At 53.7% G+C, this 16,583-nt stretch overlaps 1 protein-coding gene across 1 annotated transcript; it reads left to right on the top strand.

Moving 5' to 3' along the window:
• The first annotated feature begins 1,000 nt into the window (after positions 1-1,000).
• Positions 1,001-14,000, top strand: ABCB9 (ATP-binding cassette, sub-family B (MDR/TAP), member 9). The gene is made up of 11 exons (XM_010002538.1): positions 1,001-1,610; positions 1,975-2,089; positions 3,657-3,787; positions 5,088-5,293; positions 6,209-6,406; positions 7,992-8,120; positions 9,436-9,624; positions 10,181-10,354; positions 11,703-11,862; positions 12,410-12,546; positions 13,662-14,000. The coding sequence occupies exons 1-11, from the start codon at positions 1,001-1,003 to the stop codon at positions 13,998-14,000; spliced, it is 2,388 nt and encodes a 795-aa protein (XP_010000840.1).
• The last annotated feature ends 2,583 nt before the right edge of the window (positions 14,001-16,583 follow it).

Raw genomic sequence — 16,583 nt, 5'->3', positions numbered from 1 at the left:
CGGGCAGGCCGGAGCGTGGCCGGGGCTGGAGACCCTTTGGTGTGTTCTGCACCACGGTCACCAGCTGCTTGGGCAGCACAAAGCCGAGGCTCGGGCACCTCCCTCGTGCCCACGCGTGGCACCTCTGGGCGTGGTGCTGGGGCAGGTGAGCAGCAACTGCTCTGTTTCACACCAAAATTGAGGCTTTCAGCCTTTTCTGGGTCAGTTCGGATCCAGCCCCACCGTCGCTGCTGCCAGTCAGACCCACGGGCAGCACCAACAACGTCCTGCCCTGGAGCCTCCCTCTCCCGTGGGATGTGGGTTTCCAACCCCCCCTTTAATCTCCTCTTGGGATTGTTGTTGTGTCACTGAATTGCACGCTGGGTTCCCTGGGTCACCCCAAGTTGATATTTCAGAAGGTTAGGGTACAGGCCCCTGTACCTGTGACTGATCCTTTTTCTTTTGTTGCTGAGGGGGATTTGTTTCCAAGCTGAGCTGCTCCCATTTCAGCTTTTATACAGTTTTGGTGGAGCACTTGGTCTCAGCTTTGTCCTGGGAAAGGTGAGGAGGGACTTTTCAGGTCATGAACGTCTGAGTTTGACACCTACACAGGACACATGGGCTGCATGGATGTCCCAGCACTGGGGACCTGGTGGCCTCACAGCAGCCACAGCAGGTGGGGATGAAGTTCCCCACCAAGATGGGCAGGTTTCTGCTGCAGGATTCAGGATGGGCACAGGCTTCTGGGACAGACTTTTTTGGGTTTTTTTTCTTCATTTGTGCTTCTCATTTGATGAAATATCTTGGAGTGTTTGTGCAGGGGAGGAAGGAGTAGGCAGCAGTGTCAAGGGTGAGGATGGGATGCTGGCACAGCTGTCCCACCATCCTGCTTCCCTTTCCCTCCCTAAATAACAACCGTATCCCCTTCTTCTGACCCTGCAGCAGAGGCCTGACACAGCCACACCCTCCCTGTGCTAGGACTGCCCCATCTGCTGGGTGACCTCCCAGCCCAGCGGCGAGGATGCGCGCCTGGAAGGCGGTGGCCAGCACGCTGGCGCTCAGCGGGGCCGACGTGGCGGTCACCACGCTGCTCTACACCCACGGCCGGGCTGGCCGGGATGTCCTGCAGGACCTGAGGCACTTCAACATCTTCAACTCGCTGCTGGACATCTGGGGGGGCTGCCTCTACCGCAGCTGCGTGCTGCTGGGGGCTGCCATTGGGGTGGCCACCAACACGGCCTACGGGCCCCGGCGCCTCCGGGCCTCACGGACCTTCATCGCCATCGTCTGCGTCCTCATGGGCATCTACATGATGGTGAAGCTGCTGCTCTACTCGGAGGTGCGGAAGACCATCAGGGACCCCTGGTTCTGGGGGCTCTTTGCCTGGACCTACGTGGCGTTGGCAGCCACCTTTGGGCTGTGGCAGCTGCTGGCCTGTGTCACCTCCTCCCGCGAGGCGCTGGGGCCTGGCTCCGAGTCCCGTGCCGAGGCGGAGGAGAGCGATGGCAGCACCCCACGGGACAAGCAGAAGGAGGCAGCAGGTCCCACCATCTGTAAGCTGCTGTCCTACACCAAGCCAGATGCCTTCTTCCTGGGCATTGCCTCCTTCTTCCTCCTCGTGGCTGCGCTGGGTGAGTAGAGCAGGGGAGGCCGTGGGGTGCTCCTGTTCTCGTGGCGAAGGAGGGAGCCGTGGTGGGAGGGCTTGGCAGCACCCCAGCCTTGCTTTTTTATGGGTGCTGAGTGGCACATCCGGCATGGGCTGGGTGATAAATGCCACGAAGAAAAAAAAATGCAATGGTGATGACATACACTGGGAAATTAAACATCTCCACATGCCACTAAGGGCTACACCTCCTGAGACATCTCATGCGATGGCCAAGTAACTTCATGGTGGGGATGGGATTGTCCGTGAGCCATCATAGTTGAAAATATACAGGTCCTGTGCCAAACCGATGTGCTGGGGCTGAAACCCCTTGTCCTGTCCTTGTCTGGCAGGAGAGACCTTCCTGCCCTACTACACAGGGCTGGCCATCGATGGTATCGTGGTGCAGAAGAGCATGGACCACTTCTCCATGGCCGTGCTGGTCATGTCGCTGCTCGCCATAGGAAGGTAATTGTGGGGGCTGGTTTTGGCCCTGATGAGGAGGAGTTTGGGGTTTTCCTGGTGGAGCTCACCATGGTGGTGGGCATGAACTGTCTCACCTGCAGCTGCTCTGCCAGGCCCCTGCCAGACCAAAGATGTGTTTTGATTTCTCTGTGCTGTCATGGTGCAGAGAGACTGTGGTGGCCCTTCACATCCATCTGCAGATGGTGGGGGAGCAGGAGGAGATGGCACCCCAGGGAGCCCTGTCCTGGCAGCACTATGTCCCCACCCAAAGCTTGTCACTGCAGGAGTTAGGACCAGCCATCTCTCTACTGGTGGCACCCAGAGGAAGCGTGGGCTGGATTAGCCATCAATTCCTAGGGTGGCGAGCAGTCCCAGCACAGCGTTGCCCAGGTCCTTGGCCTGGTTGTGGGGATATTTGCCTGTGTCACCTCCTCCCGCGAGGCGCTGGGGCCTGGCTCCGAGTCCCGTGCTGAGGCGGAGGAGAGCGATGGCAGCACCCCACGGGACAAGCAGAAGGAGGCAGCAGGTCCCACCATCTGTAAGCTGCTGTCCTACACCAAGCCAGATGCCTTCTTCCTGGGCATTGCCTCCTTCTTCCTCCTCGTGGCTGCGCTGGGTGAGTAGAGCAGGGGAGGCCGTGGGGTGCTCCTGTTCTCGTGGCGAAGGAGGGAGCCGTGGTGGGAGGGCTTGGCAGCACCCCAGCCTTGCTTTTTTATGGGTGCTGAGTGGCACATCCGGCATGGGCTGGGTGATAAATGCCACGAAGAAAAAAAAAATGCAATGGTGATGACATACACTGGGAAATTAAACATCTCCACATGCCACTAAGGGCTACACCTCCTGAGACATCTCATGCGATGGCCAAGTAACTTCATGGTGGGGATGGGATTGTCCGTGAGCCATCATAGTTGAAAATATACAGGTCCTGTGCCAAACCGATGTGCTGGGGCTGAAACCCCTTGTCCTGTCCTTGTCTGGCAGGAGAGACCTTCCTGCCCTACTACACAGGGCTGGCCATCGATGGTATCGTGGTGCAGAAGAGCATGGACCACTTCTCCATGGCCGTGCTGGTCATGTCACTGCTCGCCATAGGAAGGTAATTGTGGAGGCTGGTTTTGGCCCTGATGAGGAGGAGTTTGGGGTTTTCCTGGTGGAGCTCACCATGGTGGTGGGCATGAACTGTCTCACCTGCAGCTGCTCTGCCAGGCCCCTGCCAGACCAAAGATGTGTTTTGATTTCTCTGTGCTGTCATGGTGCAGAGAGACTGTGGTGGCCCTTCACATCCATCTGCAGATGGTGGGGGAGCAGGAGGAGATGGCACCCCAGGGAGCCCTGTCCTGGCAGCACTATGTCCCCACCCAAAGCTTGTCACTGCAGGAGTTAGGACCAGCCATCTCTCTACTGGTGGCACCCAGAGGAAGCGTGGGCTGGATTAGCCATCAATTCCTAGGGTGGGGAGCAGTCCCAGCACAGCGTTGCCCAGGTCCTTGACCTGGTTGTGGGGATGTTTGTGTTGCTGAGGAGTGAGTTTCCTGCCCACTGGTCTGTAACGTTTCTTATCTGCAATCAGCTCGTTTGCCGCAGGTGTCCGGGGCGGCGTTTTCACCCTGGTCTTTGCCAGACTGAACATTCGCCTTCGCAACTGCCTCTTCAGGTCGCTGGTGTCTCAGGAGATGAGCTTCTTTGATGAGAATCGCACAGGTTGGTTCCTCTTCCCCCCAGATTTTGCTCTAACCCCTCTATCCCACCCTGGTATTTTTATCCCCTTGGTTTGCCCACCCAGCACGTAGCAGGTCGGGGGCAGCCAAGTGATGGCACCCAAGTGCTTGTGTTTGGAAAGGGCAGCAGAAAGCTCTTCCCTTTCATCTGCCTCCTGCTGTGCCCAACACCCTGGGGATGTCCCATTCCCACCAATCATCCTGACATCCAGCAGCCCCCGGGCTGATGTGCCCACCACCTCCAGTCGTCCTCAAAACACCCACTTCCCTCCTCCCATCAGTTCATGCTGATCAGCCACTCTCCAGCTCTGCTCAGGGCATGGGAAGCCTCCCAGGTGTGAAGCTTGCTGGATGTGCTTGTGACTTCCCCTGCTTGCCACTCGCTCCTGTCCCAGCCCTTGCTGCTCTGGTGTGGTTCCCAGCCACGTTTTCCCACATTTACTTTCTCCTGGGTGGTATTTTTAGTTTTGAGGCTGTTGCCATATTTAGCAATCGCTGCGTGGTGCCCTGGTAGCTGGGGACACCAGAGGAGTTATTGTGGTGGGATGTGGGTGACCCCAGGCTGGCACAAAAGCACGGGAATGCAGCTGGGCTCAAGCAGGGGCCGAGCACTGAGGAATTCAGGGTGATGCTTCCTGGCTGTTCAGCTCCACCAAAGGGCACTGCAGGAGCTTCATCCCTTGGTAGCTGGACCCATGTCCTCAGGGTCACTTGGGTTGGCTCCAGGCTGCAGGGCAGACATCTAAACCCAAACAGACCTCTCCAAAGCTGCCTTCTCTGCAGGGTGAGCTGTGCCCAGCCATGGCTGGTCCTGTTGGGGTGGCAGGGAAGGTGTCAGCAGTTCCTGGCGAGCTCCTGGAGGGCTCCTGGTGTTATTTAAAGATTAACTCAGGGTTGACAGCTCTGGAGCTGCATTTGGCCCAGCAAACACTCCACCCACACACCTGCTGCCCACCTGCCTGCCCACAGGGTGCCTCTGGTGTAGGGTGCTGCTGCAGTCCCCTTTGCTGTCCTGCAGACACCCTTAGTGACCCAGGGATGTAGCTTCTGCCTTCAGATGCATTTAATGTCCCTTGTGCATGCAGCAATTCAACCTCCACTGCTCCCTTTGCTCCCGCAGCAGTGGAGTGTCACCCCCCCTTCCATGCCACCCTCCAGACCCCCAGCCAGGGGTGGGTCAAATGAGGAGCTTCATCTGGCCCCTGGCATGGGGAACAGGGAGGCAGTGACCTGTGTGGTGACACGTCCCTGCTGTCTCCTTCCCCAACCCCTCGTTGCTGCAGGGGACATCATCTCCCGCCTCACATCGGACACGACCATCGTGAGCGACCTGGTCTCCCAGAACATCAACATCTTCCTGCGCAACGTGGTGAAGGCCACAGGGGTGATCTTCTTCATGTTCAGCCTCTCCTGGAAGCTCTCCCTCGTCACCTTCATGGGCTTCCCCATCATCATGCTGGTGTCTGAGGTCTATGGGAAGTACTACGAGGTAGGCAGGAGCAGCTGGCATGGCCACAGTGTGCCACAACACTGGGCTGTTCCCCTCATGAAGCCACCATGGACTTTGTGGGTGGCTTTGGAGCTGGTGGGACTGAGGTTCAGGTGCTTTGATGCTGGTGGTGGGGGCAGGAAGGCAGCATTAAACCAGTGTGGGCAGACAAGTGTAGCCTCAGCTTTTACCTTGCTTCCTGCCCAGAACTGGAAACATCTTGGTCTGACAGGAGAGGTAGCTTGGCCTGTGTGCACCTGCCTGTCCTCTGTTCTCTGCTTTCCCTTTAGAGGGACTTGAGGGGGGGTTAAACCCAGTGCTGAGCTCCCTCCCTGCCCCTGGGGCTAGTGTGGGCCAAAGGCCCCATGCCTAATGCCATGTCCCACCAACTCTCTGACCCCTGCACTCCTGCTCCCCACATTGGTTAGTGGGGCTCTCCTCTATGCCAGGGATGTGGCACACATGGGTGCTGCCAAAGTGGGGTCCTGGGGTGCTGCACCCCTGGCCGTGGCTCCTCCTGCAGACCAGGTGCTCGTGGGAGGAGTGGAGCTGCCCTTGGTCTCCAGACCTGTCCCTGACTTGGAAACTTCTGGTGGGGCTCCTGGGCTGACCTGTCCCATCAGGGCACCAGATGTAGTGGCTCTGCCACTGGCTTCCCAGATGGCCCCAGACATGGCATCTCACCTCCTGCAGTCCAGGTCCTTCCTCAGGGACAGCACAACAAATCCATTCTCCTCCTGGCAGTGTCCCAGGCTGTCTCGAGCTGTGGGACATATCACAATGCTCAACCGTGTTTCCCGTGGCCTTGAAAAATGTCACTGTGCCTTTTTTCCTGAGCCCAGCAGAGCCTGGGGTGTGTGGGTAGATGTGCCACAGGCAACCCAGCACCTGCTGAGCCCCCTCTGCTCCCTGCAGAAGCTCTCCAAGGATGTGCAGAGCGCCTTGGCCAAGGCCAACAACACGGCCGAGGAGACCATCTCTGCCATGAAGACCGTCCGCAGCTTTGCCAACGAGGAGGCAGAGGCCAACGTGTACTGGCAGAAGCTGCAGCAGGTCTACAAGCTCAACAGGCGGGAGGCCATGGCTTACACCTACTATGTCTGGTGCAGCGGGGTAGGTGGCCAGCACTGGGGCTGGGGATGGGCAGGGAGGACATTCCTTCAGCTCCCAAAATGCACGTGGGCCCCTGCTCGTGCTTCTCTTCCTCTTCCAGGAAGCTCTGCAGGGCAAGCCCAGCCTTGATGTCCACTGACACTAATCCACTAATCCTCTGTCTCTTTGATCATTACCATTTTTTTCACTCATCAAAACAATATCTTCCACTCCCCCTTGGGGCAGCTCTGCATCGTGCCACCAAACAGTCTGTTTGCTCTTGCAAGGAGGAACATTATGGATAAGTACTCAAGGTCATGGAAAACCCCCTGGAAAGCTCCCGTGCTGCTGCAGTGTGTGTCTCTGCCAGCTCCTCCCGGGGCTCCGGCTGGGAACAGCCGCGGCGTTGGTTGAGCTTCTGCTCAGGAACAGAGATGTGCTGTGTGTGGGTGGTGGAAGGAGGAGGCTGCTGGCGTTTGGGGTCGAGTTGGGTTTTTTTTTTGTTTTATTTTAGTTGCATTTTTTTTTATCTAAAATGTTGTTTTCATCGTTCAAGACCAGCTGGTCTGGGACTCCTCCTGCGTCGGGGGATATTGAAGGGTGCGAAACCCTCCCGTGAGGCTACACTTGTCTCTGAGCAGCCTCTGGTGAAGAGTTGCCCTCCTGCAGCCGTGGGAGACTTCATGGCTTCCCAAGTCTGGAAGCAAAATCAGAGCATTTTTTTGGCTTGTTCTTGGGCTCCCAGGTGAAGCTGAAGCTTGAACTGGGTCAGCATGGATCTCTGAATCAAAGGCAGCAAAAACCCTCAAAAATTGTTCCTGCAGGGGTCAAGAAAGAACCAGCTGGATTTAGCACAGCCCTGGTAGGGTCTTTCTTGGAGGGGAAGCAGGATTGTAAGGTCAGATTGTGGCAGTGGAATAGAAGAGGGGTTTTTTTTTCCCCCCCCAGTATTTTTGTCTGTGATTTTACAGCCTGTCACACAGAGCACCAGGGCTTCTCTGAGCACCCAGACAGCCCAGAACAAAACTGGCTGAGTAAAAGCAGGGGCTGGTGTTTGTCCTATCTGAGCTGATCTGTGTCCTTTCTAGAGCAGGTGGTACCCTCCACTGATTTCAGGCAAGAGCTGAGGTTCTGCTTCAGGGACTCGTACATGCAGGGAGGATTTTTTTACATTAACTTTTGGCTTGATTTTGTGTTTTAAATTAAATGCATCACACTCATATAACAGAAAGTTAATTTTGATGGTGAGGTGGCTGCATGTGTTGGATAGTTTGAGTATCAATTATTATGCTTGAGGGTGTTAGTCCAGGAGAAGTTCACAAAGAGAAGTTCTTTAAGAGAAGTTCATTATTTCAGATAAATTCTCCTTCCTTGGCTGTTCCCCCTTTGGAATTCTGCTTTTCTGAAAGATCCCAGCCCATCTCTTTAACTCCACCAGAGTTCTTGAGTTGCTTTTCCCTTCTCATATCCAAGCTGGGTGCTGCCAGGGACGCTCCATTTGGGGCTCAAAGAATTAATGTCAGTGTACAACTTGTGAGCTGTTGTGTGAGTGATTACAAATGCACCAGTTGGCCTTGCTGATTTTGGGGTGTTTTCTTGCTTTCAGCTGACCCTCCTGGTGGTCCAAGTCAGCATCATTTACTATGGTGGGCACCTCGTGATCTCTGGACAAATGACCAGTGGCAACCTGATCTCCTTCATCATTTATGAGTTCGTCTTAGGAGACTGCATGGAGGTGAGTGTGTGTTATCCTTCTGGGCTACCCCATATCAAGATGATGCATATCTTCTAGAAGGTCCTGGGGCTGGACCCACTATTTCCTTGGTGCTGTGGCTTTGCCCACCAGTGGGCTGATTCTCCCCTCAGCTCCTTATTCCCCTCCTGCTGTGCCTTCACAACCTGAGTGTGCCCAAAGCAGCTTGTCCCCCAGAAGGCCATCAGGACCAAAGGGCTCAGGCTGCCCCTGCTGAAGGGCAGAGTCCTGGCTGCCTCTCAAGCATGTTTCCTGGCATGAAGGATGCAGGCATTACAAAGCTGCCTGTTAAATTTCAGGCTTCATTAAAAACTTAATTATATTACTTTTTCATCCCCCCCCCTCCCCAGAATAGGCCACAAGCTGCTGTGTTGGCAGCACGTTAGCAAGATGGGATTGTGGGTGGGGTGGCAGAGCCCACCCAGGGCTGCCTTTCCCTTGTAGAGCTGTAAGCTTGGCTGATGCAGGCAGAAATGATCAGGTTGAGGTTTCCTCGCAACCAAGCACAGTTTTGGTGGCACTTCAGCCCTTGTGCAGCAGCAGAGCTGGAGGCAGCTCACCCGGCTCTCACCATCTGTTTGGACAACTGCAGGCTCTGGTGGTGTTTCCAGGCTGTGGTTTTGGGCTTTTCTACCCCTCTTGATGGGAAAGAAAGTTGCAGTACAAGCTGTTCTGCAGCTCTAGGTTTAATATTGAAAAGAGCCAATGTAATAGGAGTTGATTCCAGGGAAGTCAGTGTCAGTGGGCAGCAGCTGTAGTTGGGAAAAGAACAATGGTAAATCTACCGGGACCATATCCCACAGTGAACAGCTGTATCTGCTGCCAAGTGGTTGCCTAGAAGGGTCCAGCCTGGAGCTGCTCTGGATTGGAGACACGTGTGCCAGGGAACAAGGCTGCCCCCTTGGGGCTGGGGTGATGTGCTGCTCCATGTGGACTATGTAGCCACGAGGCTGGGGAGCTGCTGGTCTTGAGCAGAGAGAGGTGGAGGATCCTGGGGGAAGCCTGGACTGTGAATCTCCTGGTGCATGTTTTCTCTTTCCAATCCATGTGTTTCCTCCTTCTGTTCCCTTCTGGGTCTACCCATGCACAAACCTCTTTAGATGCCCTTTCCCTGGATATGTCCAGGTATTCCATCCATACCCCGCAGAGGCGAAGAGCTTTCTTGTCCTGTGTCTGATGATGAGTTAATGTTAGATGATAGACCTGGGGTTGCTCCAACCCTTCTCCTTGCAGGTGGTGGCACCGATTGCCTTTTCCATTGCATGGGAGGGTCTCACCATTGCCCCTTCCCTTCCAGTCCGTTGGCTCTGTCTACAGTGGCCTGATGCAGGGAGTGGGAGCTGCTGAGAAGGTGTTTGAGTTCATCGACCGCAAGCCCACCATGGTGAACGATGGGTCCCTGGCCCCAGACCATGTGGATGGGAAGGTGGAGTTCAGGAATGTGACCTTTTCCTACCGCACTCGCTCCTCGACCCAGGTCCTCCAGGTGAGCCCATGGGCACAGAGCTCTCCCTGCCACCAGGCACCACGTGCTGCTTCTCCGTCATGACATTAACTGGTCCCCCAGCCGACAGGAAACATCAGCTGCCCGTTTGGAGATGGGTAAAGGCTCAACATCATCCTGCCAAGCAGGTCACAAGGAACAGCAGGGAACATGAGGGTGTTGAGGGCTGCCCTTCCTGACAAGGGATGAGGTTTATTAATAAAAGCTGTGTTCCCTGCTCGGGCAGCAAGCACGTCAGCGTGGCACGAGGCTTGGGGCCAGGCTGTCTCCATGGCAGAGGGGCTGGGGTCACGGGGCAGGGGAAGGCAGCAAAAAGGTTACTTTGCTTTGCAGTTTTTAGAGGTTCTGCTACATCAGCAGGCAAACTGAAAGCACTTTTGGAGGTTTATTGCTTCCTGAGAGCCAGGAGAGATGGCTGATGTGGCACATCACCAAGAGGGAGGGTCACTGTGGCCAGGATTCAGCTACATTTCTTGTGTAGTGCCCAGGACCCTGAGAAAAGCCAGGACCTGAGCATGTTCTCCTACTCGTGTTGCAGAATGTGTCCTTCACCCTGCACCCCGGCAGAGTGACGGCGCTGGTGGGTCCTTCGGGGAGCGGGAAGAGCTCCTGTGTCAACATCCTGGAGAACTTCTACCCTCTGCAAGACGGGCAGGTGCTGCTGGACGGGCATCCCATTAACATGTACGATCACAAGTACCTGCACTCAGTGGTACGAGCGACTGATACGGGTATTCTGGCTGTGGGCTGCTGTGGTCAGAGGGGCTGGATGGCAGGGCTGCTGTGGTGCTTGGGATTTGACCTGGCACCTTCTGAAATGTCCAGAAAGTTGGAAGCTGGAGGTGTTCCAGGAAATGAATTCCGATAATTTGAGGGGGCGGAAGAGAAAGGGATGGAGAGTGACTTCATGGGGAGGGGAAAGCCTTCCAAAAACAGAAGAAAAAAAAAACATCTTCTGTATTTTTTGGCCAGTGCAGGAGAAATATATTTTTGGTTGTTGGATTAATTATCATCTAAACCGAGTTTGGAGAAAAGGGGTTTTTGCACTCTTCAGCACTTTCTACCTTGCAGTAATTCTCAGCTAATGGGGAGATAAACCTCTTGGGATCCTGGCAGCAGCTGGAGCACCAGAGGGGCTGGGTGGTTTGCCCAGGAGAGGGGTCTGGGCCTCTTGGCTCTCATCTGTGTCTCAGCACAGATCAGCCTTCATCTCCTCTGCAAGTTAACTGCCTTCTTTGTTTGCTCCCAGAGCAAATGGCTGGAAAACCTGAAAACAATTGATCAGAGTCAGGCTGGAAAGCCAAAGTCAGTGTGACTAATTTACATTCCCTGCCCATACTGAGTGGAAATTAAAAGACAATCTAGTCTTTCAGTTCAGAAAGCCTGGTGTGGTGTATGGAGTATGGGGAAAAGTCCATTAAAATATGACCATGTCCTGCTGGCTCTCTTCATGCCCAGTTCTGAGCAGTAATTTTGGAGTGTTCGATTGATTTCAATCTTGGGTGTTGGAGAAAGCAGGAGTGAGCAATAGTGGCTGTCAGTTAGGACAGGGAGGCTGTTGCTAAGCAATTGAGGAATTGCAACAGCTGTGTCCCTAACTTGCTTATTTTGGATTGAAAGATGCAGGAGAGCTCATTCATGTGGCCCAAGTGTGATTCCTGGCCTTGAACAGAAAATCAGGAAGACCCTGGGAGAGGGTCTGTCCAGCCTGTATTGTCCCATCACTGGTTTCCCATACTGAGAAGGGCAAACGGTAGTGGGAATGACAGGTTTGGAGCAAAAACCCAGGAAGATCTTGGAGGGGGAAGCCCATCCCAGATGCCAGTGTACCAGCGTGGCACTGGTTTTCTTTCCTGCAAAACAGCTTCCCAGCAGACAGTAGCTGGGGCTGTTGTTGGTGTCCTCACCAGAAGCCCACACAGAGGCACTTCTGTGTCTTGGTCTGAAGATGGGGCTTTGAGTCTTTACCCAGCAGGAACAAAAGCTGATGATGATCTGAGACAGCAGCCAGCATGCTGTCTGCTCCTCATCACCCCTCCTTCTTCCCCTCCTTCCCACAGATCTCCCTGGTGAGCCAGGAGCCGGTGCTGTTCGCCCGCTCCATTGCGGATAATATTTCTTACGGTTTAACGTCAGCCTCCTTCGAGTCCGTGGTTCAGGCTGCCCAGAAGGCTAACGCACACACCTTCATCACCGAGCTGCAGGACGGCTACCACACAGGTACCCAAACCCTCTGCTGGTGCTTGAAAGCATCGCTGAGGGAAGCAGAGGCTCCCCCTTCGGGTGGGAAGTCAGCCAGGTAGTGGCAGACGTGAGACTGTGGCAGCTCAGAGGCCCTTGTAGAGGTGGTGACATGGAGAGGTGCAGCTCCCTGCCTGCCTTTTGGGGTGACTGAGCTGTTGCAGGATTTCAGAACCCATCCCAGTAGAGTGTTCTGGTGCTGTTCCAGGGATGAGAGCATCCCCATCCCATCCGGACTGGTCTGGCTCCCAGTGCCTGGCAGTGCTGTGGAGATGTGACACTGGCAGTCTCACCACTTTTAAGCTTGGGCAGGGATGGGAGCTGAGGGGTCACATCATCTTCCAGGCTTAGGGGCTTCTTTGTGTTGTTTCCATGAGCATCAGTCCCTCAGACCTTGGGACAAGAACCTGCTGCTTTGGGGGGAAGGGCTGCAGCTTCAAACTATGCTGCTGCTGCTCCTGGCTGGGCTCTGAACTTGAAGGCAGCTCTTGATTTTTATTTTGATCCTTTCCTCTTGATCCAACAGAGGCAGGAGAAAAAGGAACCCAGCTGTCAGGTGGCCAGAAGCAGAGAGTGGCCATTGCCAGGGCCTTGATCCGGGCTCCCCCCATCCTCATCCTGGATGAAGCCACGAGCGCGCTGGATGCAGAGAGCGAGCACGCAGTGAGTTGGTGACTCAGGTGTTTGCACCAAAGAGGCAATCTGGGTTTGGAGGAACAACTGCAGCTTCAGTTTCCAGCCTGTGGACAAGCTTAGTCTTGACATGGTGCAATCAGAGGTTTGGGTAAGATGCTAATTCCTGAGCAGGAATTTGCTCCCAACACTGCTGTAGCCACTAAGAGAGCGCAGCCAGCGCCTGACAAAGGTGATGAGATAGGGATCTCTGCCTGTTTGCTAAATGTGGATATTTTTTTAATGTGGAAAGTGGACAGGATACAGTGGAAGAGCCTAAAAAATGGTACTACAGCAGGGACTGCCTGAGCTGAAATTCCATCTGAGGCACCAAAGAAGCCACACTTGCTGGAAAGACCCTGAGCTTTCTGTCGATGGAGCTGGTTTATCTGGCTGGGATGTAACAACCAAACAGCTCTACCAGCTGCAGTTTGGACTCACTGGTTTAATGATAGGAAGGAAAGCTAGCTCAAGGTTGAGGTGTGAGGATGTGTCTTCTGGTCCAGGCAGATGAGAGCTGCTGGTCCAGAGTGTAGGACAGTGTGAGCATCTGACCTTGGAGCAGCTTGTGAGCTTGCAGGTCCTCAGCCACATGCGTGGTGCCAGGTGCCAGCCAGGGGCTGTTTTTGGTTAGCCAGGGGTGTCGATGTGATGTGTTCTTGGTGGCCATCTGCCTGCCTTTCAGAACTTAGTGCCACTATCTGCCTCCTGGCTGGAAAACAACTCTCTCTTGCTTTGCCTTGATACACCCAGGAAAAATCCCTGCTTTTCCCAGCAGCTGCATTTACCAGGTATTGCCTTCCTGCAGCCCTTGCCAGCACCAGGCAGCCTCCAAATGTGGGGCCCAGCTCTAACAAGAACCCAGCTTCAGGATCAGACCTGTGCACATACCACAGCTGCGGGCTGGCTGCTCTGAGATGGTTTTCTGGGCTGCACAGCAAGAGCTGGGATGGACGTGCTGGTGCTGGCAGAGCTGCAGGGAGTCTGGTGTCCTCTGCATAGCCAGAGGAGAGCAAAGCTTCCATCCAGAGGTTTCTTAACACAGGCCCCAAAGCTTCTGTTCCCCTTTCCAGGGCAAAGCACTAATGGCTGTTCCCCCCTGGCAGATCCAGCAGGCGATTTACGGCGACTCGCAGAACCAGACGGTGCTTGTCATCGCACACAGGCTGAGCACTGTGGAGAGGGCACACAACATCATTGTGCTGGACAAGGGCCGCGTGGTGCAGCAGGGCTCGCACAAGGAGCTGATGGAAGAAGGAGGCCTTTATTCCAAGCTGGTGCAGAGACAGATCCTGGGGCTGGAAGGGGGCGGCACAGACAGTGGCAAACCCACAGCGCTGGGGGATTTGGCGAAGGCAGCGGGAGGGCTGGAGGAGGAGTTCAGGATAGACCGTTCCCTGCCGGCCCTGCCACAGGACGATTACAACAACATGGCTCACAAGTGAGAACTGAGGGACACTGAGGCAGGAGGGGGCTTCCCAGGGACCCCTCTTTGCCCCCTCCACGTGTCACACACCTGGGCACACACCAACACTCAGTTTCCAGCTTCTCACTGGACAGGCCAGTGGGCAGACCCTGGCTGGTTAAACGGGGACATGGATGTAATTTGAGGGAGTTGGGTCTTCAGCAATTCCCAGCATTTCTACTGGGTTTCTTTTCTTACCTCCAGTAATTCCTCTTGACTGGGACTTTTTACCCATTGATATGCATGTGTAACTGCTAATAACGTAATGGATGTTAAATGCATGCGTGGAGGGGAAGATGGAAAACCCCTTCAGGAATTTCAGGGGGTGGCTTTTGTGGCTGGATAGAAAAACGGTTACTGTAAAACAAGATCCTGCTCCTTCTCCCAACCTGTGGAGCCCATCCAAAATCCACTGGAGCCTCTAGGGAGCTCCCTCTGGCTTCAGTGAAAGCTGGATTGGCTCCCATGGGGCTGAACACCAGGAGAGTTCTGCACTGAGGGCCTGCAGGCTCAGGCTCATGGCCACCACTGCTGAGCTGGTACCAAGTAGTCACCATCCTTTGGAACAAGCCAGGGGACCCAGGAGGCAGATGCTGTTTTCAGATTTGCTCTTGGTGCTTGGTGGGTGTTTGTTTTTAAGGATGAAAAGTTTTACCATAATTGGGTTAGGTTTTGGAGTTGAGGGTGTGTTTTGATTACTTTTTTTTGGCTTGGGTTTTGGTTGCGGGGTTGTTTGTTTTTTTAAATGTATTTGTGTGCACTGTGCAATGTCTGTCTGGCTCCAGCATCCACTGAAAATTATTCTGTTGCTTCAGAATTTTTTAACTGACAACCCGGATGCTGGTTTGAGATTAAAAACAAACACGACTGAAGACAGGCATAAAACAAACACTAAAAAGACAGCACTTTAAAAATCCCACCAAAGTTTTGTTCAGCTTCAGGCCATGCTAGAGACTTCACTGCATGGGACATCCCTACAGCCTCTTTCCTTGAAGTCCAGCTTCAGCTGCCTGAACTTTAATGTATTTCTTTGAATATTATTTATTAACTTCCTTTAAGTATGAGGGATAGAAAGAACCACGTTGCTCCTAGCTCTTCTGGGTAATAGCTCTGCCTTAGTAGTGTTACCCTGCCCTAGATTGGTGAAGAAACCTATGCAGCCAGGCAGGTGCTGTTGAAAAATAGCATTTATATGGAGATGATTGACTCCAGACTGTGTAGTTATCAAATTATCTCAAGCACTTTAGATCTTATATTTTCTGATATTTAAATGTTGCTGTGTTTTACGTTTTGTTGGCAGGTTTGCACTTCTGTTGTTGGCGATGATTTGGTTTTGTTCAGTGATGTTTTACAAAATCTTTAGTGTCCTTGAGGAGGGATGCTCAAAAAATAAAATACTACCTCTGCCACTCAACATCGAGCCAAACTGGTGGGGCTGTTTTTTGCATTCAGGGTTTTTGAGGTAACATCAATGTGAGATGGGGGCTGAAAGCAGCTGCACGTTCTGCCTCCCTTGTGGGGAATGACAAGAAGAACCTACAGAGAATTAGGTATGTAAAAGACTTGAGCATCTGATCATGGCTGGGAGCCATAGCAGTAGGAATAACCTGTTTAAGAATTAGTTTTCACCCCGGATCCCATCCGGTAGCCTCGGAGAGAAAGGCAGGCAGCCTGACCCCTTCCCAGCACAGTGACTGGAACCTTTTTTGGCTGCTTGCTCTCGTGAGATGATAAAAATCTGTGCCACGGAAGAACGAGAGCTCTCTTTGTCTTATCTCCCTCCACTCAGGAAACTTCAGTTCACCCCCTCAGCAGATCTGCCTGATGAAAATCAGGCAGATTCAGGGTATGAAGAGGTTTGGGGGATCCACCCAGTGCTGGCAGGCAAGCGATTCATTCTGCATTTTGATCAGTACCGGGGAGCAGAATGTGGCCAGCAGTTCAGAGATGTGGAATTAATTTCTGCTTGATTGAAAAACTGAAAGGGGGAAATTGGGTTACCTGTGAGCTAGGGAGGCTGACCCACCCTGGGAAGTGCTGGGAGGACAATGCTTGTTATTACATGAAAAGGGAATTTGATCATATCGTGTGTCTCCCTCCCAGGCAGTGCTGCAAAAAAGGGAGTTGGAGGATACACTCAGATCAGTTGCATTGCAAAGACGACTGGGAATTTCAGGAAGGGAGCCTTGCTTCCCAAGCTTGTTGTGATGATAATCCCAGTATTGTGCTAGCATGTCAGGTCCAAAGAGCTTCAACTGCAATGGCACGTTGGAAGTGGCAGATTGTCTCTGCTGGTGGCACCAGTCCAAGCTGATAACAGGGCCTGACTTTGTTGCCACAGGTGCTGAATTCTCTCTTTTGCATCTAGATAACTCAAGGCTACTTTTCCACTGAGCCTGACATCTCGTGGCTTGAACAAGTCCTTTTATTGTGCTCTTGGCATGTGACAAGTGGATCTGCCTGCATCCTAAAGCCGTGAGGGTTTTCTTAGGGCCTGGAAGCCTGGTGGGAGCTCCATACAACACTGGGGCTCCAGCAGCAATAACCTAGTGCAGACATTCCT

The sequence above is a fragment of the Chaetura pelagica genome, unplaced genomic scaffold (genome assembly GCF_000747805.2).
Source record: "Chaetura pelagica isolate M959 unplaced genomic scaffold, ChaPel_1.0 scaffold618, whole genome shotgun sequence".
NCBI lineage: Eukaryota > Metazoa > Chordata > Aves > Apodiformes > Apodidae > Chaetura > Chaetura pelagica.
The sequence above is the reverse complement of the archived record's forward strand: the minus strand, read 5'-3'. Positions and strand labels throughout refer to the sequence as shown.

Bases quoted from the DNA above. Each gene is read 5' to 3' on its own strand.
- ABCB9 (XM_010002538.1), top strand. From the start codon at position 1,001: ATGCGCGCCTGGAAGGCGGTGGCCAGCACGCTGGCGCTCAGCGGGGCC. The intron at 2,090-3,656 runs GTAATTGTGGGG...ATCTGCAATCAG, and splicing joins TCGCTGCTCGCCATAGGAAG to CTCGTTTGCCGCAGGTGTCC. The intron at 9,625-10,180 runs GTGAGCCCATGG...CTCGTGTTGCAG, and splicing joins CCTCGACCCAGGTCCTCCAG to AATGTGTCCTTCACCCTGCA.